Source organism: Pseudopodoces humilis, chromosome 6 (genome assembly GCF_049639895.1).
Source record: "Pseudopodoces humilis isolate 2021_Gansu_Grassland_sample_001 chromosome 6, ASM4963989v1, whole genome shotgun sequence".
In the NCBI taxonomy this organism is placed as follows: Eukaryota; Metazoa; Chordata; class Aves; order Passeriformes; family Paridae; genus Pseudopodoces; species Pseudopodoces humilis.
In genome coordinates, this window is record NC_142205.1 from 42,872,209 (window position 1) to 42,899,319 (window position 27,111).

Genomic DNA, 27,111 nt, shown 5'->3' on the forward strand with positions numbered 1-27,111 from the left:
AGCTGGAAGGATTAAACCATTTTAAGAGAGGTACTTTGTAGTGGTAGTACAAAGAGAAGAAAACAAAGGTGGGGAGAGTAGGAAGATACCTTCAGCATACCTGTTTTCAACCTAGCATAGTTTTTAAAACCCAGTTCTCAGCAGCATTTTCTAATTTGAGAATCAGTATCAACATTTAGATTAAATGTCAGCTTCTTCAAGAAAATTAACTTCAATATGAATTTTTTCTATCCTTCTATCGTCCAATTTTTCCAGCAAGAACCAGAAATAAAGTCAGGCCAATGCCAGTTTTTTAGTCACCTGACGTTCTGGTCCATCATAAAGCCAACTTTTGATGGCTGTGTGATTCCAGACCAGGAAGTCCTAATGCAGATGTGCATACAAAGGAACAGTGCTCAGGAGCCGTTTTAAGCATATATTGTTTTGGAAACCAAAAAGTTTGTTTATTTTCTTGGTCTTTTTCTTATCACCTGTTGATGGCTCACGTTTCTTCCGTGATCCCCATCTTTATTCTAAGAAGCCGATGCAACTGAATATGTGACAATGTATTCAAGAATACAAAATAATAATCCATTTTAATTGGTTTAGCTTGTTCCCATGATTTTTCCATTAAAGTTTCCTCCTTCCCTGCAAGAAGTATGGTTTACTATTGTCATGTGGGGCCAGTCATGTATTCTTTGACAGGCTGCTGTTACCCATGTTTAAATTTTTAAAATACATTAATCAACCCATACTGAAAATGTTAATCCACTGATAATGTTAATCCTGGATAAACTGACAACTATCACCTATGTAAGTTTTAATCACGTTTTCTTTCCTCTGAAAACATGGGAAATACAGCCACACATGACTATAACCAACTCATTTGCCATGAGTATGAACAAAAATCAGACCTTGAATGACCATAATTTTCACATCTAATAGAGACAATTTGAACAGACTTATTTATTAAAGAAACGACAGTTTAAAAGTTTTGTATGGCAGTTTTATTTTTGCCCGGTAGAATAAGAAGGGTAAGAATCCCATCATTAAGAGGTTATAGATGAAATGGTAGGGTTGAAATAAACACATAAAAAAAACCCCACCCTTCAAACCAACAGTTCAAGAGTCCTGTTTTAAATTAAGAAACTATAAGGGCATTAATTACAGAAAGTAGTACTTCTCATTTCAAATTCTTAAAGAAGGCTTAATTTTGAAGAAACCTCTTCATAGTTCTGTCACTTTGTGTATAACCTCTGCGACAATGTTGCCAAATGTATGTATTACTCTGAATATTAAATCAGTAACTATGTGACTCATTTAACCATTAAATGTGGTAAACTGGAAAAGTAGTACTTTTGCAAACTTGAAACCTCCTGTAACAACAAGAAATACTTGCTGCCACAGTATTTGTCATTTGTAGCTGGAGCAGTTTGATTAGGGACTTCTAAAGCTGCGTGTTCTAAAAGCGCGTCCTCCAGTGATACAGAATGAACTCAGAAAATTCAGCTTATTTTCCTCACTCGTTCTACTTTTAGATGAATACATATTTCAAGATGTAACAACTTAAAATATGTCTAGAAAGCAGTAGCTTCTAGAACAAATCTCCTAAACATAACATGAGTTGTAGCTTACCTTATTTTCTTCCAAAAATTTCAATTTGATAGACACGTCATTACGCATTTTGTCGTATTTCTCTTTATGCACTTGAAACAGTTGCTGTGATTGTTCAATCTTTGGCAGAGTGTTTGCATCACGAGGGCCAAGATTCAGCTCTTCCAGGTCTGTTCGATAAGCATCGTATTCAATCCTGATAAGAAAGAGGAGAATGGAAAAAAGAGCCATCTAAGGGCAGTGCCTCAAAATTGACTTCACATATACAACAGAAGATGAACAAAACAGTTAAGTACAGAAAAAAACCTGGGCAAGTTTTTTTCTCCTTCTATTTATCAAGCAAACCCACACTGAAGCACATTGTATAAAACTGCCTCAACAAGCACCCTCCCTTTTCTGCTCCTGTCGGCCAACATGCTCTCAGCCTTGTTTTGTACAGGCTTCAGTAGTCAGAGCTTTTCCTGGGACATCTCAACCTACTAACCCAGAAAAAGTATCAAATATTTTTCAGGTCATTCTTCTGTTGTTGAATCAATTCACTGGAGAGTTTATGTTGAGAGTAAGAGGCACACCACAAGTACGACACCCCCTTTAATCTGGTGTTTCGAGCAACAGGTCACTTACACCAAACTCTGGCCTAAAGCATTTTCCGCATGCTCCAGGCCTCTCCATATGTGTTAGCTGGACAGTTTCATAGCCCTTCCACAAATACTTTTCTGAGAACTTGTCTGTCCTATGGAAAAACAGACTGCAAAAAGATGGTGCAGCCTTGCCCAAAGCATCACTCCTCCTTCCCTACTTTTTTGTAGCTCTCAAATAATGGAACCTAGCATATCCAATTTCAATGGGAAAAGCCACACTATTTCTGGCCTTTTAAATATGCTTTTTTACAGACATTTCTTAAACTGGAAACAATCAGGATAAAAAACTGGTAATAAAACACAATTTTCAGTTGATGTAACTGCTTAAATGAAAGATACAGCTTTTTCAGAGGTAAAAGGAATAATATTCACAGGGCTCTTCCTGATTTTCATTGCTGCTATGATTGATGATTTATATGTAATTTATGGCTTAATTCCAAAAAGGAAACTGTTAAACTAATAGAGAGCTGATAGAAGAGTTGAACAGATGAATGTTAAAGTGCAACTGGGGACAGAAAAGGAGAGGCATAGAAATAAATGCAGCCTACTTTCACAGTGCAAAATGATGAACTGCCACGTCAGTGAAGGAACTTTATATAATTTATTTGACTTATTAAAATGGCAAAATATTTGATTTCTTTAGTGAACAGAAAGGGAAAGCAATGAAGGTGTTTCAGGAGGGAAGAACCATATATTGAAGATGACTGACAAGAACAATTGTAGCAGATATATTTTGCATAAATTTTCAAGCCGATACCTGTAAAATGTATGAACCAATTATTTTTTTAAAAAAAACACGTGTCAAAAATAAGCAATACCTTATCTACACATTAATTCTGCCTTCCATGCCTTAAAAAGTTTACCTAAATATCAAAAGAATGACTTACTATTTTGTTTAAAAATAACCATTAGAACACAACAATTAAAGAGGAGGGGGAAAGAAATTCAAAACTGAAGCAGTTTGCAATTTCTGACCTAAAAAATCCCAAATATCACAAAAAATTTTATGCATAAACTACATCCTTTGTCAAATTAAAAGTAATGCACTTAATTCTGGTAAGTGAATGCAAGTCAGAATGTAGCAACTCATCAGAAAGAGCTGCAAGTCCCTGGCAGGAAAAGAGAACCCAGCTTTAGACTACTCCACACCTAAAAGTAACCTTCTCCAGGGCAGGAAAGCCATTATTCACTCACTAAGAAATTTCTGTTTTATCTTCCCCTTTTTGACCAAGCCTCCAACTTCTGCATAAAAGCTGAAGTGTGAGTTGCGGGCATTGCTCATCAACAGAGGCACAAGACTAAATGTCTTTCAGTCAAAGAGATTATTTTACCTATTGCAATGCAGCTGGATAAAAGTGTTAATCTTCCACTGTCACGCTACTTAGAAAGCCACCTTAATCTAGCACGTGGGAAAAACCAGCTATAATTACTCCTACAGCTAACAAGTAAAATTCAGTCTACAAGGGAACATGTACAAAACATTTGAAGATCTGTGCAATCACTTACAGTTAAACAGAAACCCTCATTAGATGAGAGCTGTGTTACAAGGTTTTTATCTGTTAGTCACTCAAATACAAGGCCTAAGCTGATACAGAGTCTGCTTCCTGAGGATTAATTCACAAGGAAAAGAACTAGACACAGGATAGCTACCTGGCACTTTCGTACTGTTTCACAGTCAGCAACGTATCCTCAATTGTTTTATTCACCAATGTATTCACACTGGCAATAAAAAAATTAATAGCCCCGAGAAGTGTTTCTCCATTTTTAGCTAGAAGTTTCTGTGTATCTGCATTGTAGCCAAACTCCTCCTATAAACAAAGAACAGAGAAAACAAAGCTGTAGATCAATTAAAATCATAGCATTCATCAACAACTATATAAAAATATGCAAACACAGATGTGGCAGATCTTTCACTTCTGTTTGGGTATGATTATGATTAAATCAATATGATTTCAATACAATAATTAGTTCACAGTTCTTACAAAATCTCTCCAATATCAGTAAAACATAGTTTACAATTTTGTTACCACACATGATGTAAAACCCTATTTTATAATGTGATTTTTCTGCACTCTGATATCTTGAATGATAATTAAAAGTAAATGGTACTGCAATTTTCACATTGTCATTCAGCAGGGTTTTAATCCAGCATCTCTCATGGTTGTCTAGGTAATGCTTTAATATGAACAGAGACACGGCTACATTAAATACAGTAATGTAACTAAATTCACAGGGGCACACAGCATTAATTAGCTGTTAAGTTTTATTCTTACATTCTGGAAAGAAGCACTGCAAAAAACTCCAACATCTATCACAGTTTAATAGGCTGTAAATAATTGAAGAGCAGAGCATGATAATGAACAGCAAATAAAATTTTTCATGCAGCTCATCCATAAATTTCAAAGGGACAAGGGCAAAATTATTTCCAAGGCATTCTAGTCACATTTAGATATATGTTTGTCCATGTCTCTCTGTTAACAGCAGTGTAAGCTGACCAAGATTGCAAAGATTTTCCTAATGCATGGATGCCAAATGAATCCAATTATTATATCTATGTCATCCATATGGCATCTCTGTATTCTACAGATGGGAGTTCTCACAAAAAAGTACAATCCCTAGTTGTAATGACTGTAAAACACTCTAGGTTCATATTTGGAACTTTGGTCTTTTTAGGCTTGCACGCTGCCAACAACTGACTCAGAAGTGCTGTATTCTCCCAGTTTCCTTTCATGTGCCCAGAAAATGAACACCAGAGCCAAATGATATTTCATGTTAACAAGTTCATGACAGTAAGGGTAATGGGCAATGGTAAGAGAAGAATCCTCTAGAAAAGAAGGTGCAGTGGAAGTGAGCAATTGAAGGAGAAGGAAAAAGAAAAAGAACTTAGGGCAAGTTGTCATGAGCTAAGCCCTGTAAACACTGCTAAAGATCTGTCATCTTTGCTTTGTACAGCTGCTTGGGCAGCAAAAGCAGTTGGCTAAATTGCTACAGATTTTGCTGGGAAAAAAAATCCCAACAACAAATCAAGTATTTTTCAGCTGGCTTTGCACTAACATTGCCAACTACACAGCTAACACAAGTGCTAGCACAGAGAAGAAATAGCAGCATGCTGGCAGAGACAACAGCAGTAGGACTGCCCCTTGCAGCAGCTTAGTCCCATCTATTTTTCCTCCTGCATGTGCAAGACTGCAATTAGCTTTCCAGCTGGTCCTCTCACTCAGATCATCCCAGACCCAAATGAGCAACACTACTAGTTCAAAGGGGGAGTAAGAAGGAAGGGACTGCAGTGGCCTGCAGTACTAAGGAATATGCTAACCAACAATCGTTTCCTTCCAATTGCTCATAGTTTCATACAAATGTTTCAGTTTTGTCCATGACCTCTGCAGATACCTCTTAAGAAACACACAGGAAATCCTTTCTTCAGCAGGAGTTTACACTCAGTTCATACTCTGTGCTCAGGTCAATTAAAATTTGGATTCATCTGCCTATATAATGAGAGGCACATGAGCCTGGAACCAGCAGTTATCTTTGTATCCAAAAGAGAAACAGCAACCCGTTCACATGAAGTAACACCTCACCAGATACTACATTAAAATTTTGTTATCATGTATAAAAGAAGAAGTATTACCTTGAGACTTGGGGGGCTTTTAAATTTTATTTAAGCTTATACACTGTTATCTTATTAAACATTAAAGACTAACTGTTCAAAAATTTTATTTTTAGTCCTGCACAAATTTTAGAGTAAAAAATCTAAAAATCCAAAAGTAGGCTAAGCTACAGATTACACAGAGGGAAAACACAAAGAGGAAAGAGACAAACACCAGGCAAGCCTCCAAGAAGCAAAGGTTAGATAACTTTTATTACAGCAGCAGAAACTTTTATTTGATTTTCATCAACAACCCCATTCAAGAATCTACACAAGAGATGAATGACGGAAACAAATTCCAAGACCAATAGAAGACGCTGAAAGAACCTGGAAGATCAGTATTCCCATTAGAAGTTATAAGCTAATAATGGGAAAAACCCCAAGATTCATTAAATGAGCATGATGCCAGATTCCATCCAAGTTTTGGAAGAAACATCCACCTTCAGCACATACTTCATAACAATTACTAAGTTGTGCCACAAACCACATGCCTGTATTTGTGTCAAGAATAAACTGATTATTAAAAGCTTCTTTTAGCAGATCATTTAATTTCATAGCTGCTAGAAGTGCTCTACGTTCACAGACTTTCATCTGTCAGACTAATATTAAAAATTCCTCCACATTAGTGTAGGAGTTTCACATTTTTTCAGCTAGCTATCATTTAAGGTTCATCTGTGCAAGCATGAACTCCACCTACTCCCTTAAAACTCAATGGGAAAAGACAATTATGAAAAGACAGATGTTTTTAAAATCACAAAGATAATTTGAGCTGTTTCAGCAGCTATGTTTTAGGACATTATTAAACCATTTAATATTGGTTTTCCGAAGGATCCAATTTTATAACTTTGCAAATGCAGAACAAACAATGTAGAAGCAAGCCCGCTACTATACTCTGTAAGAAACATCCACCTTGTCTCTCTTTACAGCAAACAGCTTTACTACTGGCAACAGAAAGTGCCAGTGTTACATAAACTTCTAAACCATTGAATCATAACAACCCAGATATCTCAAGATTGCCTCTCTTGCTCAGCAACTCCAGACAACGTAAGAATACAGATTAGTCTTATTAGTAGGAAAATTCTGATTAAAAAAGGACTTTGAGATCAAATCTCAATGCTTAAATATGCTACAGAAAAATAATTTACTCACATTCAATGCGCACAAATGAAGTAATGTACCCTAATCTACTTATTCCCAGGCACATTCCCCAAAGACATCTTGTAATTGAAGTGACGTAACACTCTGGAACACTTTGACGACATTTCATTAGGTGTAAAATTAATATTAAAATGCCTCTTCTCTACAAAGCAAAATTGTCAGTTCTTCATCAACTAGAGACTAACATTTAAGAAACAATAAAGACTACAGTAATTTCAATAATTTCCCATAGTTTTAAATTCATCACATAAGGTGTCAACACAAAGAGCATGTAATGTATTGTTAACTACAATGTTTATAAAGGTGGCTGCTAACTATACCCTGCACAAGTCAGTTAGGCTTATCTTCATCTCTGCCAGAGTATTTTTTTAACATTATAAAAGTCTTACATGAAGTTCCAATGATTTCAAACTCAGGTCAGCAAATGCATCTCCAAGTTGCCTTTGGGTATGTACCATCTGGAAGAGCTGCGTGGACAGTGTCTGTGCCAATCTCAAGATATTTTCATATTTTTTTTTGTTATCTCTCAATATATCTATCTGAGCTTCTAGTTCCAGGTCTACTGTTCTTGAGCCACGACCCAGTTTTTCAGAGATGATCTGACGTGTACACTGCAGAAAAAAAATTAAATTATAAAGATTCAAGTATATTCAAGACAACACAGCATACACCCATTTTCAGCTTCAAGGGACATATAATTACATACAATTCTTTCACAACCACCCCTCCCAATATAAGTTTGCACAACAAACTGAAAAAACAACACAGTCTTCAGAAGTTTATCAGGACTCAGCAAGAACAGCTGGACAAGTCTCAACTCCTACTAAGATGAATATTCAAGTTAGCAAATCAAGAGCATAACTAATTGTTTCTCAAGTAAAAGAACACTTATCTCTTTATAGGTTTGGTGAATCTCATTAAGTTTAAAGAAGCATTTTAGCACACTGCATTTAAGTCAGTTAATAGGAGCATTACTATTCTGCATAAAAATGTCTAGTTAGTAATCTTTTGGGGTTCGTCTACCAATCATCCAATTCCAGAACATACATGTTACATTTTTCAGAAATGTTCTTTTTTAGGTTTTTTTAGGGGGGAAGTAAGAAGGTGATGGTTTTCAGCAAGATTTTTAAAGCTGACTAGGAAACTGGGAACTCCTACTGAGAAATATGCAAAAGAATTATAATGCATTTATTATTTACACAATCTTTAAAATGGAGATGATTGACTCAGAAAGACTATTTCTTTCCTGTCATAAGTCAAATTCTTAGTAGGTTTGCAGTTCATTAACACACTGAGCAGGCAATGTGCTCTTACGTGGCTGTAGACACTCTCACCCAGCCTATGGCTGTGACAGAGCAGGCTGCTACCACATTCCACTGATCTGTGACACCTTCTCTGCCAGAGATTCGAGCCCAGCTTGGCAGTGAGCCTCACAAAATGCACAGTGGGGATTCCCTTGACTGAGACATAGGAGAAGCCATTTGCCAAGCAGATGTGCAGCAAAGCTATAGAGTTTCTCTATGGAGAGCAGTATTATTTACTGCTGTAGTAAGTTACTTGAAGTTAATCTGTGGTCCCAAAGCGTGAGCAGATAACCAACTTAGACATATGAAAAATTACTGCTAGAAACAAAAGTTATAAGGAAATTAAGTTAGTAGCCAAGGCCATAACTATTCTGAAAGGACTTAACTTAAGCACAAAGCTGCCATTTTAATTTTTTTTTTGTGAAACAATGCCCAAGCTTTTTTCTTTTTCTTTTTTTCGTGAAACAATGCCCAAGCTTACCTTATAACATACACTACAGCACTGTATTTCCCAGGGTTCCCAATTCAAGGACTTTAGTTTAATACCATCTTTGCTTGTGTCCAAAGCACATTCAACGAGCTAGAACTTCCATGTCCTTTATTAATGTAATAGATGAACACAGGAGAGACTCAAGAATGATCAAGGAGATCAAGTTGGTCATGACCCATTAGGTTTATAGAAGATACAGACTATTTGGGCTACTTTGTTAGATTCAAGTAATTCACAAGAAAAAGCACAGCTAATCTAGGTGACATTTGTCTGTCAAGCATCAGAAACTCGGGAGAGCATAACAAATCATAACACAGAATACAACTTTACTACCAAAGACTCCAAGAGAAATTCAAAAATGCAGCTTAGCTCTGAGTGTGCTCAGAGCATAAATAAGCCTTTCATTAGGAAGTATGGACTTGATGGTAAAATTTTGGCTATTTTCCAAAAGAGCTGATGCACACACACAAAAACCCCCATGGAAATCCAAGAGAAAAATCTGAATCATGGAAAACAAATTTTTTGAAAGCAAGGATAAATTACAAATGAAGGAATTATTTTCAGTCAAGGGGTATTTGCTTCATAAGTCACAGGAAAACACCTAAAAAACCCCAGCAGTGACAAGTGAGGAAAAACCAATAATTGGTTACACAGCATACTTTGTTCACTCATATGTAGCAAAAGATAAAGAAAATGGCCAAATCTATTTTGATTTTCTCCAGTTCTAAGTGGACTAGTACAAGCACACAAGTTGCTCTATATTCTCACTAGCAAAGAAAATTCCACACATTAATTCCATTGTGCTTCGTTCTAAGAGAATCTATAAAGGAAACTATCTAAAGAAAGCTATGAAAAAGACCATGCAACTCAAAAAGAAATCATACAACGCAAAACTTAAGAAAAACAACTCAGAGAAAAAAAAAAGGTTACCTTACATTGCATATGCCAAAGATGAACAGAGGCATTGCTGGACATGTCTCAGAAATAAATATTCTACTAGTAGCCTAGTGTTAGAGAGGTTTGTAAAACAAGTTTGTCTTTTTTGTTCCCCTCAAAGTTTAAGAAGTTGTATGAAAAACAAAAATATAAGCTTGTTAGAATTGCTGAAAGTCAAGAAGAGTCTTGACTTTCTTGAGCCTAAATGCTTTTCCTAGACTGAAAATCTCTTTCTCATCCAAAGGGGAAGGCATAGACAGAAGAAAGAACAGAAAAAGATCTTGTCACTAGACTATGGAAAGAAGGGCTATTTCTCTTCACACTAACTCATGTTTACTAGGGAGCATGCAACTGGAAAATGTCAAGGGCAACGGTAGTTGCAAAGGCATTTACAGATGGGAATAACTTCTGAACATACCCAAAAATTTAGATTTCTCAACCCTGATACAGACACCATGGTATAGGAACTATTCATGTCAGAATCCTAGAGAACTTCCTAACAGCAAAATTCACCACTATCTCCCCTTGTATATTAATGTCTGGTACATTGATACCAGAAATTTGAAATTCAGAGGGATTCAAGTGCTGACATTTACTCCTGCCCTTTATTTCTGCATCTTCAAATTAGCTACTATGAGATAAGGAGGACACTTCTTCCCATGATCTTCCTGGTAGGAATCAAAGCAAACCAATAGCTCCACAAATTTAAATACTGTCTTTAACCATGTTAAATATACTTTTTATACGAAGCCTACAACACAAATGTATGGCATCTCCAAGTACAGAGCCACAACACTCCATCAACTCAAAATGAACTTGTAATTTCTCTGAATGATCTTATACCTTAAAAAAAGAGTGTACATCCAGTCAATATGGAACTCTAGAAAGATCAAAACTGACACATCTCCTTAGGCATGTTTTCTGAAAATGTTAGTCTTTCTTTGCTGTGTCATTACTGGTATAATTCTGGATTTCAGAAAGGGGGAGGCTTAAGTCATAAAAAAATCTAAAAATCTGGACTTTGCAGACAGTACAGTCAAAGAAATAATGTTCTAAACAAAGATTCAAGACCCCTTTTTCCAACATATTTCACTAGTCCTCTGGCTGTTGGTTCTTGTCAGTGAGTTTGAGACATTTTGAGTTTTTGTGGGTTTGTTTTCTAAATCAAGGTACCAAAAATACAGAATAAAGTCAAGTCCTGTCCTATTTAGTTGTGGTATATTTGATCCCAAGAATCAATGTTTTAAAGAGACAAGAGAATTTTAAAGAACAGCTTCAGATGAATAGCATGTATTCTGACTGGACCACAGCATACTCCAAAGTAGCTGACAGACAGAATCACAGAATGGGTCAGGCTGGAAAAGACCACAGTGGGTCTTCTGGTTCAACATCTCTGCTTAAGTCCATCCTAGAGCACATGGCACAGGATTGTGTCCAGAGGGCTCTTGAGTTACCTCCAGTGACAGAGACTCCACAAGCTCTCTGGGCACCCTGTTACAGTGCACGGTCACCTGCACAGTAAAGAAGTTCTTCCTCTTGTTCAGGTAGAACTTCCTGTGCATCAGGTTCTGCCCACTGCATCTTGTCCTGTTGCTTGGCACCACTGGGAAGAACCTGGATCCATCCTCTTGGCACCCTCCCCTCAGATACTTTATAGGCATTCATGAGGTATCCTCTCAGTCCTCCCTTCTCAATGCTGAACAGGCCCAGCTCCCTCAACCCTTCCTCACACAAAAGCTGCTCCAGTCCCTTCACCATCTTTGCTGCCCTCCACTGGACCTGCTCCAGGAGCTTTTTGTCTCTCATATCCTGAGGAGCCCAGGACTGAACACAGCACTCCATATGTGCCTCACCAAGGCTGAGTAGAGGGGCAGGATCATCTCCTTCAATCTGCTGGCAATGCTCTTCTAAGCCACCCCAGCATACCACTGGACTGCAACTTCTGCAGTTGCTACAATATTTAGATGACAAGAAAAGCAGCAAATCTAAAAGCTATTTAATTAGACATAAAAAATAAAAAAGAAACTTCTGATTCTAATAGAAAGAGAGCATAAGCATCTACTAGGTGTAGAATGTCATCATCCCTGCTTCTCATCCTCACTGAGGAGGATGTTCTTATCTGAACTTAAAGAACACAGGAGGGATTCGGACTTTCCACAGATTGTTAATTTCTTCATGGTTTGATGCAGACCTCACTGATGCACCTGTCCACAACTCTGTCATTTAAGCTGTAGACATAACAAGAAGCTATTTTTCAAAACTGGTCTTTGTTTAAAATTTTTGACAGGAATGCATTCCCTGACAATTGTTCCTTACCTTACAGCTTTTTATTGATAATAAACACTTCTAGCAAACTGGTGTGCTTTAAACACCTTTCCATTATTCTTATGTTATTCTTTTAATTTCATCAAATCTCAACTGATCAGGAAGCAGAAGCATATAAAATACACACAAATTGAAGTAACTATTGCAACACTAAGAAAAAAACAATCAGCCAAGAGAAAACAAAGCCATCAGAATAGCAATTCACTAGTTTTGAACTTACAGATGTCCCTAATTTGTTCACAGAAACTGAAATCTTATTGTATCAGCAGTCAACTCAAAAAGAGCAAAAAGATTTAATTCCAAGCTTTAGTGTTGAAATCTCTACATTCGGAATGACGAAGGAAACATTAGAAATGGAACATTCTTTACCTTGCTAAATCAGTAATACCTATTAAAGATTTCCCACATTATACCAGGGATTTAACAAGGAATGCTTGGAAGAAAACTAAGCCTTTCTTATACATTTTTGCTTGTGCTCACTGCAACAACAGCTTACTTTCATACAGCTCTATTCCTGTCTAGTAGCAAACTCACTTATAGAATATGTACATGCACACACACATATATGCCTGCATACCTTGTAAGTGTTTAGGCTCCACTTCCTCACCAATTCCAGTTTCTCCATTGCTGGATTCTTTACTTCATCTGCTAACACAACAGGTCCACTCTTCTGCTGAGCTCTGCCCCCTGTGTCAGACACAAAGCAAATCTTCAAGGCCTTGGGTCTGGGCTTTTTGTTTGTTAGCTTGTTTTAAGGGATTAGTAGCAGGTATGGAAGATTTGTGCAATTGCACATCCAAAAGCAGAGCAAGGTGATAGTAAGAACTTAAGAGGAATAAGTAGATTTTTCAAAATCAGTTCCAAAAAGAAAGACTTACTTTAAAATTACTACTGATACAAAATGTATATATGTCTCACTATTTAATGAAGTAATAGTCTGAATTAAGCATACTGAAAGCTTAAAACAGCTTTTGAGACATGTTTATTACTTAATCTATGTTTAAAAACTCCAACAGTTGAACACACTTCTGCATTTAGTCAATCTAAAAGTCTGTTTACAACCTGAAGACCACTGAACAACCATTACTGGCATACTGTTGTCATGAAGTACAGAGTTTTTTAATCTTTTCCTATGAAAATCATTCTTTCCAGAAGATGTGTTCAGCCAATATTTAATTAATTTATTTCAGTTTTATTAGCTCATTGTATTAGGAACAATTAATTCTACAGACCATGAGTATAAAACCAGCAAAGAAGAGATTTAAAGCAACAAATTAAAATACCTAGGGCAATACACCACACACAAACTGTCATTACTCAGCATTTTCAAGCTAGTATGGATATCATGTGGATTCCATGTTTCAATTTTGCAAAATTCCTAGTGTCCTCCTAAATATTAAAAACTGCTATGCATCATCACTTTTTAAGCAACATTTTACTTATTCATGTCCATATTAATTTTAACTACTCCTGACTTTGATCCCTACTGCTACTTACGGCCACCTTAGTCTTTCCAAGTTATTTATGCATGCAAGAGTTTGGAAAAAAGTCTATACAGATACCTCAAAGATACTCCTTTAGCATCAAGTTCTACTGTGCTCTTTACATCTTCAATATGCTATGCAAACATTAAGTGATTAACCCTCTCAACACCCTTATGAGGTAACTGAGTAAAGTTTTCTCCTTTTATGCAGGAGGAAGCAGACTAAGATGTTAAGTAATTTGCCCACAGGCACAAAATGAGTCAAGTGGCAAAGCTGAGTTCAGGTGTTGTGTATTCCTAATGGCTGCCCCCATAGTCTATTGGAATATGTGATCATTTGGGGGAGAAATTCAGTTTTAACCTAAATAAAAGATTTTGGTCAGTCCTATTTAACCTACTGTTTGTTATTATTAATATTAGCTATAATTTTCATTTTATGGAGTGAAAGCAGCTTAGAGAGGAAAGCAGAGGTTAATTTGTAAACTATTGAAGTCAGAAGTGAGAGCCACCAAAATCCCCCAGAAATTTTATTTCCAACTAATAGTACATCAAATAATTAGAAACATGGAAGGGTTAGTACGGTGTCAGCAGAGACAAGGGAGTTATCCAGTCAGTGCTTTGATACCTGTGGGAATAATTAAATCACAACCTTGTCCAGCCAGTCTGCTAGCTGCTGCACTGCTAGGAGATATAACAGATGATTTGGGTGATGCTGAGGAACCTGAAAAAGGGACATTTAACCATGAAAATCCATCATCTTCCCTTAGAAGTGAATGTGCACTCTTACAGAGAAATGTTTTCAAAACAAAGAAACATTTGCTTCAGCAACTACAGAAGTGTTCACAGAAAAGTTGTTGGAATTTCTGATGGAAATGCTTTTCAAGAGGTGCATCTCTCCATGTGAACTACTCCAAATTTCCTTGATTTAATCTTTTTCTCTAGGTCACGATGACAATTTTTTTTCCTGTAAGAACAATCAAAATGCAACTGAAAGGTGAAGTACAGACCATAAACAGAAAATTCCATGGAAGATTATTATATAACAATCCACAGCTGAAACACTCTTTTTCAGGTCTAGGTAGAACTCACTCCACACTCTCACTGAATGGTACTTAAAGCACTAAGGGGTGAAGTAAGCCCTGAAATCTCTGCCAATTTCAGATACACTTTATTGACATCAACTCTTAAGTCTGTGTAAACATGCAGCAATAAGTTACCCTGAAGATCGTACAAGTCATTAGCTGTGAAAGGGTGTAAACTCATTCCCAAAAGAAAGATTTTACAGCACTCACTTTTTCTCTTAAAAAAAAAAACAGAAAGACAAAACCAAAACAAAAAACTCCAAACCAAAACAAAAGCAACCAACTTTAAACGACCCGCACTGTGTGTGTTCTCTGAGCTGTTTTAGGATTATGCTCATTATGCTTTTCAGAGCTTTGCCTTTGCTTTATATCTTTCATAAGAGATAAATCTGAAGTGGCTTCCTTATGGAATTTTCAGGATTTAAAAAACAGTTAAGTTAGCTTTTCCTCTGTAATGATGAACGACCACCGTACTGGGGGGGGGGAACTTTAACTGCTTTTGCTGAGAAATTCCAATATACCTCAGGGCTAACAGTGTGCTAAGGGGAAAGAAACTCAAACCTGAACTTTGCAGTTTCAACAAAATTTAGTTATCAGTAACACCAAAAACATCACTCAAAGTAATTGGATCAACAATCAGCTTTAAAACATTCCACAGTGCTCTGTGGATTTATGAGATAAATAAATCCAATGTTTTGGATCCAACTGCACAGAAAAGATGAGACAAAGACAGCTCACTTGCTGTGTCTTTCTGTAGATATACATTGCATAAGAGCTGCAACCGAATTCATCCAGGCATAAAAGTTTGACTGCAAGATCCTGCCTGAATCATTTCAGCAAGCGAGCCAAGACAAGCAGTTAAAAAAATCCTTATCATTTGACAGAGTATTAACACAGCCTTATGCATGTTTCATCATTCAACATCCCCCAAATCCTAAAAGCCCTTCCCCTCCAATACTGTCTACTTTGCATTCAAAAACGAAGCCCTTATAAGGCCACTCAAACAGAAGACAGAATTTTTAGAAATAGGGCAATCACTCAACTTTTGTCCATGGTTTCATAGGAAGCTCTAGCTTTTACCACTTCTCTCTCCCTGATTTTGTCAGAACATCAGGAAAAATCCAAAGAAAATATCCCTGGAGAAAATCTTTGATACTCAAAGTGTTCAAAGCTCATAATTTGTGTACAGAAATTTCCACAGAACATTTGCATTTCAAACACATTAGTGCAGCTTGAAACATCTTCAGACACTTTTCCTTACAGGCTAATACACTTAACAGTTTCAACTGTTATCCTGGTAATAGAATACAAAAAGGCAGGAATGGTGAGCAGTTTGCCATCTGCTCCAGCTTTTAGCTAGATATTTTGCTATTTTCAAAGGCATAAAGAAACACAGCATTCACTTTGTAATATATGTAAAGTACAACATGTAAATCAACTGTTTTCATAAACAAAGAATTTTACCAAACAGGAAATTAAGCAACATGTAAATTAAATTTATGACTACAAAGAGACTTATTTTCACAGCAGCACATCTGAGATAATTTAAAATCTTTCAAATTCAGAAATTGTCAAAGGTACGTAATTAATTAAATACCATTTGCCCATACAATATCATGGTATTCTATTGCTTTTAGATAGGAAATAGTGACATTATTGGCTTGTCTATCACTTTGCATTTCTCACTCTTTAATACCACTTAGATTCTCTAAGGCATACATTAATACCACAAGAAGAACCCCACTTTTTTATCTACTCTCAATAAGTGAAGTGTGTATAACAAATAAATAATTCTCCAGTTACATTTCAAATCGGAACAATAACTTGCAAAATCTGAAGAAAACTTCAAAACAATGTAATAGGAAAATTCTTCAGCCTGACACCAGTTCAAGGTGCTCAAGGCCTTCCATTCCTGTAAGTGCAGACCAACTTAACACTAAGTAGTTTCCTCCATTCCCTTGATAGATATTACAAGTGTAGCATATATTCTCTATTTTAACAACCGAGCTACAAGTGAAGATAAACTGGTTGTCACTAATGCAAATCTCAAATGTGTACGTTTATCCAAACTGCTCAAAGCAACTACAGAACGTTGTACTTCTGACCATGTAAGAATATGGCTAAAGATTTTAAATTGAGAAATACAAAAAAAACCCACTTACCTTTACTTGGAAACTGTCCTGCCTCAACAACTCCCTCTTTGGCACCATCAAAGCCATGAGATGTTATTTTGGTTTCAGAAAGTCCAAGTCCAACTGGTAATGAACATTTCAAGTCCTGGAAAATATATGAATAAAAATGGAAAGTTAAAGCAAAAAAAGCAATTTAAGTGACTCTAAAGTATTATAATGCAGTTTCAGTAGCTCTCAGACAAGCAATTTTGCCTTTAGTCTGGAGAGTCCTTGCTGGTGTCACAGCTTTCTACTGGTATGCACAAATAAAACATAAATGAATGAGAAACACTGTAAGTATAGCCTGAGTATTTATTCTAGATTTTTCTGTTATATTGATGACCAAGTAGAATGCCATGTCTTAGAGAAGCAGTTAATAAAAATGTGGCCAGAAGTATCATGTTATGTGGTCTGAAGCTGGTCCAAGCAACCATGTCAGTTTAATAAGGTTTGCAGTTAAAAACTGGATATAAGATTATCAAGCAGAAAACACCTTACAAACCAAAAAACTGTCATAATGTTGAAGATTACAAAAAAAAACACTAAGCAAGGAATAGCCTTATAATTGATAGCATCCTTATTTCTTACAAATAGCACATGAAATCTTTTTTAATATTTGACATGGAAGGGACATCCAGAAAGACATCACTTAAACAGCTTCCTTCCGAGCACCTATTCTGCATCATAAGTGCTTGGACCACAAAGCCGCCACATACTTTTGTTTGCTTTTGAAACTCCTTCATTTAAAATTGTCTGAGATCACCTTGTTTAACTTTTGAGGGCTAGATGAACTATTTAAATCAGCTCTCAAGTAACCAAAGTCTTGACTGAAACCCAGCACAGGCCTAAGAAAGACTCCACACACCACAGCTCACATACTATCCTACTGCCCATTTTTGCTGTCTTACCTACCTTTACAAAAAGCTCCCCACAGGTTTCCTGGACTATACTGTCAGTGATCTAATTGAAGTTTAAGCCTCTGGTGTTATGGAAGTAGACACACTACTTTTAAAAAGTTGGGGTTTTAAAGCAATTTAAAACCATTAATTCATAGAAGTGAAAAAATACTATGAAAGCAAGTAAAATGCAGTTGCAAAAAATAAAAGCATCACAAAATCAAAGAACTGTCAGTGTTTGGAGTCAGGTACTATTTTGCATCCCCGCTCTGCTTCCATACAGAAGTAGAAAAGTGGAAGAGCTACAGAAGATCACTAGAGAAAAGCTACACATAGCTTTAAGATGCCAGTGTCTAGACACATTTAGTAACTGTTTATGATCCATGCAATGCTTCTAATTACAAAGAAAACACAACCTTTAAAATCTAATCCATGTTTGACCTATACGTGTAGTCACTCAATCCACAAACCAGAAGCAAGGCAGCGCATAAGAACGATACTAACACTGCCTAGAGGCTCAGATTGTCAGGAAGTAGTTTTGGATCCCACCCCCCCAAATTTATTTAGATGTCTTCACTTTAGGACAAACCCCTGGGAAGAAGAAAAAAGTAAGAACTACAAACATATGAATTCCAGCAAATTAATTTTTCCATGTGAATTCCAAAAATCTCACTGACATAAAAAACCCAGCATGTTACTGCAAAGAGTAACCATTTCCTACAGCCAAACTTTCACTTATGTGAACAGGTTATTTGATAACAGATCATGCCATATTTGTGTACCCGAAGCATTATGCAAAAAATATATATATATAAAAGAAATATTAAAAAAAAATAATAATAAACAGCATGGAAAAGCACATGTAGTAGTCACATGCAGAACCTGATCTCCCAAATCAAGCATATCATAACTTTGGATACATACTGTTTTCAGTCTTCACAACTGATTTAACATTGGTGCTTCCATTTAAGTACTTGCAGTTGGTGGCATGCTGGAAAGCCTTTGCTTCAACTTAGTTTAGCTAATAGACTAGTTTAACTCAAAATGTAGCAAGTCACTAGTTGCTGAAAAAGCAGAGAGACTTGAAAAAGGATAACCAGATTGCAGAGAGGATGCACTAATTTCACAAAAAGGACATGGCATGGATTATTTTTTTCCTGAAGGCACCCTGGCATGTTGTGTAGTTTTCAGAAATATCTAAGCCTGTAGCCAAACAAATGCAGTCACTAACCTGCTTAAGCACGTTCACAATAGGAATCTAAGCAACGATTTGTATTTTAAGGTTAAAATGCAGAACATCTGCTTTGCTAAGTCAGAAGTTAAACACAAGCTGAACAAACTATAGAATTAAATAAACCAAAACACTATGATTCATCCATCTCTTAAACAAAAACTTGGTATTTAGAATATGAAAATTTTAAAGATCTACAATTGTGCATATATACATATGTATATATATATATTTTTATATATATATATATCTCAGAGTTTTTTACATAAACATATATACATATGTATATGTATACAAACACATATTTGTTCAAAGACATCTACTTTTTTCCCCACTGTCAAAAAGGCAAAGTTCAATTTAAAGAAAGGCAAAGTTCAATTCAAAACCCTTTTTAAACCCTAGTTCAAATACATCTTTATGAAGAATGATATTCTTGCATATGAATTTAAAAGAAAACTTTACCATTTGTTGATTCCAGAATTGACAAAAAGTCAGCGATTATCAAAACAATACCTTTTCATTGTTTACAAACATGCAAGTTACTGTGCAGAGGAGACACACTGCTAAAAGTTTTAATGTCATTCTTGCAACTAATTGTGCTTGCTTTTTTTTTTACTTTACACTAGAGTAGATAAACAAAAAAGTTAGCAAAAGATCTGTAATCATACTGACAAAACAGTTTATCCCTTCAATAACTTACAAAGAGGGATAATTTAGAAACACTGCACAAAATGTCACACTTAAGGGAAGGTATGAGTATACTTAATGTTTGAGTGGTAAGAAAGCAATATAAATAGTTTTTGTTTTTGTTCCCACTAAATGTAAGTTTGGCTCTTACAACATAGGAAGTGAGGACAGATTCCCCTACTACAATATGATTATTATATTTTGATAATGTATTGCTCTTCTAGCTAAATTTAAGATTCCCCCCCCGCCTTCTTTGTAAAAACTAAATTCAAGTCTTTAGAACTGATCAAAATTTATTGATACATGGCAAGCCCACAAATCTGCTAAGGGGTCACCATCACCAAAAAAAAACAGAAAAATGCTTCATTAATAATTTTCATTTGTATGAGGCTGAAACCATATTTATACAATTACTACCTAGCAGAAGTATTTTAACTTTGTAAGTTCATTGAAACCCAGAGCTAGAGGTATAAAAACCCACAACTCAGAAGATTCCCAAGTTAAAAGGCTGCATTACCTACCTCATTCTCAAACAATTAGCAAGAAGCAAAAGCATGAAATACAGTTAAACAGAATAAGTGCACCAGCTTAATTAGGTGTAGTCAAGACAGTTCATATTTATATGTCATAGAACATTTAAGCCACTTTAACCATTTGTTAAAATCCCACTTTAATGACTTCAAATGACTATGCTAAACTAAACATATTTTAGTCAGGATAGCCTTATTTACACAACTCTGTTATACAGATCATCTGATGAACCAGTATGAATTTTTGACATAGCAATCCTGTTGAGACAGTAGACACAGCAAGGAAGTCGTTCAGAATGCACATCCATGAAGGAATGTTGGCTGAATTACAAGACTATTTCCAAAATGGTACTTCCCAATCATGCTTTCCATAATAATCTAAAATGAACAGGGAAAAGACCAGAACTGTACTGTTTCTCCAACAGCACAAACCAACCCAGCCAAAACTTAATTTGTAGAAACTTCCTTAACTAAGGAGCAACTAAAGAAACAACATTGTATTAATTTCTTAGTTATACTACTGCATTAGTAATGCATCACTAAGCATAAAGTTCTGTTTAGTACCAAAAGGAGGTTTGACAGGTACAGTTTTACTTGCCTTTAATACCTTGAATTAAGGTATTCTTAAAACCTCACACCAATGGCCAGTTCAACAGTGGAGCAACTAATATCAGGTATCATATGCTTGTTTTTAATGGTGGATGACATTTTAAATAAAACTACTCAAGTTGACTTCAGAAAAAAATTTACAACATATCTGGTTGTAAAGTTCACAGCTTACAGTGTGATTACAAGTCCTATGGAACAAAAGGTTATGTAGATAGACATAACATCTATCCAGTAAGATACATGGGCTCTGAACTTTAACTTCTTATCAAAATCATGTGCAAGTAGAGCTCCTTGAACATATTCAGCATTTTCTTCTTCTCTTTGCCCCATTACATCACTCAGTTCCTATTCTCCATGAATTAAGCCAATAGATCCTCACATCAGTGTAAATTCAACATAAATAAATGGGAGAAGACCTGAAGGCTTTAATATTTGATGAAGTGGCAAATAACAGACTAACACATTTCTTCTATTCTCCAATACACTGCTCTTCAATCAGAAGACCCCTTGTACTATATCTCTTTTGATTTACCTGAAGACATACTACAATCTGGTTTTAGTTTCCTTCCCACTCTCATCATTAACACACAGATTTTTGGTTTTTCAGACTTTATGAAGAACATTTGACTTTTTTATCTCCTCAAACCAGTTTTTTAGAACTGACACAGTTCTCAAGATATATTTTAAATCAGTTCTTCATTAATTAAACTATAATTACCCAAAGTAAAAATCTAACTATGTCAGTCAACATAGCAAAACCTAAGAGATGAACACAGACATTTCAAGCAGAATGTGAGTGACAAGGCTGACTTCTTTTTTTCAGAAGGCAAGAAATAAAAGAGAATTGACCTTATCTATTTGTCAGTCTGGCAATAAAATTACAGAACAAGACAGTGAACACATGCACTCAGATTCATCAGGTCCCAGACCTTATTTCATAATTCAAGTAAGACAAATTGAAGACTCACAAGAAAGTTCATTATCTTTTTGCATCCTAAAGTTTATTACTGGTTTTATATGCACGCTTAACTATGGTTTTGTGCCCAGAAAAGTACAGTAAGAACCATGAGAAGAGGCAGTATCAAAAATGAAATGGAACAAATTCAGGCTCAAACTGCTAAGAATATCATAAAGATTTTGTGCAATACTTTATGCATGACAAATTGCTTACAGCTAGTTGAATTTACAGGCAGATCAAACTTCTTTCTGAAAAATTTGGTTTATTCCTATGCAGCTCTCACACTATCTGGCATGTTCTTGCATATAGGAATAATAGCAATAATATACTTCCCTCACTCCTTCCTATTGTCCTCAGCTCCCAATCCCCCCAGTCACATTAAAAAAACACTATGCTAATCACATCATTACAATGGCATGGGAGGAAAACTGGGCTCTGGAAGTCAGGGATAGGTGAAGTAAAACAAGTGAATAATATAAACCAGCCAGACTTTTTTGTAGGTTGGGCTTTCTTATACAAAGTAGTAAGTAAAACTTTTGATTAGGAAATGCTGAAGTCTTCTGTCACAAATACCCAAACATTAGAGAACAGTTCCATACATCAACTCCTTAAAGCTCAAGTGAGATCCAACAGAGCCTGGGGAATTAAAACACACTATGTTAAACTTTTTTATACTGAAAGAACGTTAGATATTTGATGCAATGATGACTGAAGCTACAGCTTTTTTTCAGTAAAAGAGTTTCCATCCATTATATGGGCAGGACAAAACTTGTTTGAATTCCATGGGCATGTCTTATTAGAGAATCAGAAGGTAGCAGCATATTTCTATTTGAGATTTTACAGTTAGGAAAACACTTAAGTTACCTTTTAAATATGCATTATACCAATCAGATATATCAATTAGTGCTATGTCACATTCCCACAAAAATGGAACTAACATGCCTCCTTCTGAAATTACATTATGACAATCTTTTCTATCTGATGTTCTGTAAAACTAATGGCATCTTTCTTTAAAGAAGGAGCAACCCTACTTGTCACTTCCAGGTAAATACGTTTGCTCTGCACTGCCTCGCAAAATGAAATACTTCTCATGCTTGAATGCATACTAACACTGCGTTTGGTGAAACATAAATGTGCATTTTCATGCCTGAGCACCTTATGGATAAGGTCTGATGGAAGTGCTAAACAGAACACAACTATAGAGGAAAGTGCAGTTTTGTAATTAAGGAATTCTGAAGAAAAGGTTGTACAAATACCTCTTTACTCAAAAACATAGAATCAAAGCTGCTGATGTCTTGGTGGCAAAGTACTTACAGAAGCCCAAAAAATACAGAACAAGTAGTATTTTATTCTTTACATCTGAATTGTATTTCAGCTAGATGAATATTTCCCTGATCATAAAAAATAAGGAAGCAGGAAATTAAAATAACCCTGTTCCCCTGCTTCCCAAGAAGGTGCAATCAAAATCAGCATATTGGAGTGTTTTAAACTTTGCTGTGGTCACATACTCTTACTGAGCACTGTGGTAACAATACAAATTACAGTGGCCATAGTTTCTTGCCCCATTCTTAAGTGACCTCATAAAAAACAGTACTTGGCTTGTCATTTCCATAAGTTGTATGAAAAAAGACCCCAGAAATTTTGTGGTGCAATGCATATTGCTTTAGGTTAAAGCAAAAAATTACCTGGCAAGGAAAAAAAGAGAAAGCATGGCATTAAGCATTAGAAATAACAAACATGAAGCAAGATGAACAGAAGCTAAATATTAGAATTTGAGACTAACAGATTAGTAAACAGACCTAGATGTTAATTCCAAGAAGTTTATTTTCTTTGTTTTGTTTATAAGAAGCCTTGATTATCACATATTCTGACTTCAGGTCACATATGCAGGCGTGAACTTGTACAAGACAGTTCAAATAAATAACTGAAGTGCACTTCTTCATTGATCTCAGAATAAGCACTGCGAAAATAATTACAGCAAGTTCAAATATGCTTGCAGAGTACAGGTTTTTCTGCAATTTGACCAAAGATTTAACCCATTTTTGTTGAAGTAGGTTTAAAATATAGTTGACTCCAAGCCAGCAAAACGATTAGCATGCAGGAAAAAATCTACACCAACTTCCATACATGGCCACAGACAAAAACCACCTTAGAATTCCAGCTTTACATTTTGCCTGAGCAAGGGCCCTAATGCAGTCACCAAGAGTGCAAGTTCCATTTGCTGTACCTAAGTGTTGCATGCACTGCACTGCAGAAGCAATCACTATGTAAGGAAAAGGTAACTTAGACAGCAGTGAAGTCACAGCAGCAGCAAGGTCATCAAGCTTCAAATTACTAAGTCTGTTTCCCTACTTTGAGGTGAACCCAAATTCCTTATCACTTCAAGATGCATTTCCCAAGCTTGTCTCCCCACACATACATCTGTTTAGAAATGTAGCTTTAACTTTACTTCATTAAACATTCTATTAATTTTAATATTATGCCACTGGTAGATCTTAGTTGACCAACAAATCTTACAAAGGTTCCCCCCTCTAATCAGCATTTTAGTAAAACAGAATAAAATGTTTAAGTTCTGCTGAGTATTTCTTTTAAGAATAATTCTGCACTACAAGTCAGTATGAAACTGGTAAAACTTAAGAGCTTTCCTTCAAATCTAACGCTCAGCAGATATCAAATAAACGTGGACAATTAACTATTTCCAAACGAAAATCCAAATAAAAGCAGCCCGACCCCAAACTGCAGCCGCTGTGCCCCAGCGCCCTCTGCTGGACACCCGGGCACCAGCAGAACTGACGGCTCCGCTGCACCGAGCGGTGGGGGAAGAACTCGGCTTCTGCCACTCCGAAAAAGCGAAAATAAATACGAAATTTTTTTTTTTTTTTTTACAAAAACAGATCATTGCAGTATGCAACCACACTGTGTTATGTCAACTCTGACAATAATCTATGAGCTTCAAAGCAGTTTTTTCAGTAAGCCTCCAGAAAATTATGTCAAGTGAGGTCTGCTATGCATCAAATTCTAACTTCAGCATTTCTGATAATGGTACCATGGCAGAAAGAAATTTCTGACCCTGTTATAGCTGTGTTCATGAGAATCTTCCAGCTGTCCATTGCTAGTCACAGGAATTTCTGCCGCTGAATTTTTGGGAGATTCTTGAGCCATTGCACTTTCCTGTAAAAAGAAACAGGTTAGTGTTTGTCTTACATTTCCAATAAGTAATCCATATGAAAATATTTGATGTATGAGTTTCATAACAGTTTATTTTATTTCAAACTCCAACTGGAAATATTCTGATATACTCAGTCTTTATATGTTTATTTAATCACATAATTGAATGACAGTAATATTCTAGCACAGCTCAGTCAGAAGTAATTTAAAGTTTCCAGATCTAAGAGAAAAAGAACACTAAAATTTAACCCATTGGCATTGGGGGAGTAAGACACAAATGAGACATGGGCTTAGACAAATGTTTTACATGCACACTTGAGCCTCAGAGAAGTTTCTGTATCTCAAATTATAATGAGCTTGGCTAAAAAAATTGTATTATCTATTCATAAACAACAAATACTAGAGAAGAGCAGTATGTTTAATCATGTGTTACAAGAAAAGCAATGATTCCAAACTTTAATAGCTCAGCCTCCTATTTTACCATAATATAGTGCCACCTTCTGACTAAACTGTTGGTATGCAACTCTCATGAATACAACAGCAGCAAACCTGAAGTGAAATGCAGAAGTGCCCAAAGAACTCAAAAGTACCAAGAGAATTCAGGATTCAAAGTTAGTTTCAAATGCAGCTGCATCATGAACAGTAGCAGCAGCTGTGAAACCAAGGCTTTCAAGTATGGCCTAAGGTATAGCCTAAAAGAAGAGACATTCCCAGAAGAACTGTACATCATTTACAAGCACCTGAAGAGAGAATAGTAGCTTAATACCCCAAAATTAAGAGGAAGTGAAAATTTCATCCCTTTCAAAAAGCTATTCCTAACTCTGCAAGGCAGCTTCATCAGTCATCTAAAGTGTAAACAGTAGAAAAATCAACACACAACCAAGGCAGTGTTTGTTCACTTACATAAAAGTTGTCTGAAGTCCTCAAACCAGCCCGTGTACTTGTACTAGACTGGCAAGACAAGGTGTACCATCAACAGGTACTTGAGAATAGGTACCCTTCTTCCCTTAGAGCTCTCAAATCATCAAACTGAACCAGCTCTTTTCACTACAAGGGTCAGGAAGAGCCCCAGCTGAGATCATCAGAAGCTGAAGTACCATCAGCTCCTCCAACCACACCTGAAACTTTACAGAGTATCAATATAACACAAAGATTTTATTGATACTTACTGGGCATCACTTGCATCACTCTTAACTGGAATATCTTCTTTCATACCCCATTGCTAATATTTCTTCCACATTCACATGTCACCACTTCATTTACACTTGTGAGCCTGATTTCCTTTATTAGTTTTGAGGCCTCTGAAGACTTTTTCAAACTAGTCACTGTCTGTGTGCTCCAATGATTGTGCTTCTACTTAAGCACACCAAAAGGTCTCTGCTTATTTTATGAGTACTTTTAAAATGGTGATTTGTTTCATTTCATAGAATATAGAATACCTCAGGTTGTAAGGGATCATCAAATCCAACTCCCTGCTCCTCACAGAGAGTTGCTACACAACATCCATAGATTAAATGTCCTAGTTACCTGCTACATTACATTTTGATTTGGGAAATCTGTCCAACAGCTCAAGTTTCTTATGCTTGCTCTGAATCTCACATGTGCTTAAGCTCTAAGACTGTTAGGAACTACACTTCTACTTGATATGGTCACGTGAAGTATTTTTCAAAATGCTTGGCCTGTCACAGCTACTTGCACAATACAGAAGCATTAGCACAGGTCCTGTTCTGTTCACAGCTGTTTTTGTTCTTCTTTCTGCAAATTATCAGAGAACACAGTGCAAAGGGAAAGTCCTCTACTGTCAAGGGGCACTTTGCTAGTGATCACAAACTAAACTGCATCTCTAATTAAAGGAAAAACAAATACTTGACTTAGGTGCTTTTCAACAAGAATCTCAAATAATTTTGCAAATATTGACATTGATATACTTTAATGCTTTTATTCAGAGATATACATACTCAATGCATATGCACACATCTCTAATAATTATAGAATTTATATATATACTTTTAATATACTAGAAAACAAAAATTCATCAGCTTCTCTGGACAACTAGAAGCAATTCACCTATTTTTTTGGCATTCCTACTTGAATGAGACCTATGTATCTAGTTCAGAGAAAGCAAAAAATTACTTGCTAATGTCAGTTCCATGCTATGTTTGAACTACAACAATTTCCCATTGCTGAAAAGGGGACATTTCAC

At 36.0% G+C, this 27,111-nt stretch overlaps 1 protein-coding gene across 8 annotated transcripts in view; it reads right to left on the bottom strand.

The window, feature by feature from the left end:
* Positions 1-27,111, bottom strand: part of ARFIP1 (ARF interacting protein 1) — a 41,607-nt gene that overhangs the window by 8,387 nt on the left and 6,109 nt on the right. For 3 of the 8 annotated variants that reach the window (XM_005517558.3, XM_014263252.2, XM_014263249.2), the window contains 7 exons: positions 24,810-24,911; positions 16,821-16,935; positions 14,202-14,297; positions 12,671-12,780; positions 7,428-7,649; positions 3,885-4,042; positions 1,615-1,789 (listed from right to left, as the gene is read on the bottom strand). In XM_005517558.3, the coding sequence (XP_005517615.3) occupies positions 1,615-1,789; positions 3,885-4,042; positions 7,428-7,649; positions 12,671-12,780; positions 14,202-14,297; positions 16,821-16,935; positions 24,810-24,911 (978 nt within the window). Of the gene's footprint in view, positions 1-1,614; positions 1,790-3,884; positions 4,043-7,427; positions 7,650-12,670; positions 12,781-14,201; positions 14,298-16,820; positions 16,936-24,809; positions 24,912-25,811; positions 25,898-27,111 lie in introns of those variants that run through there. The other 5 variants (XM_088056818.1, XM_014263251.2, XM_088056819.1 and 2 more) reach the window with 5 other exon arrangements.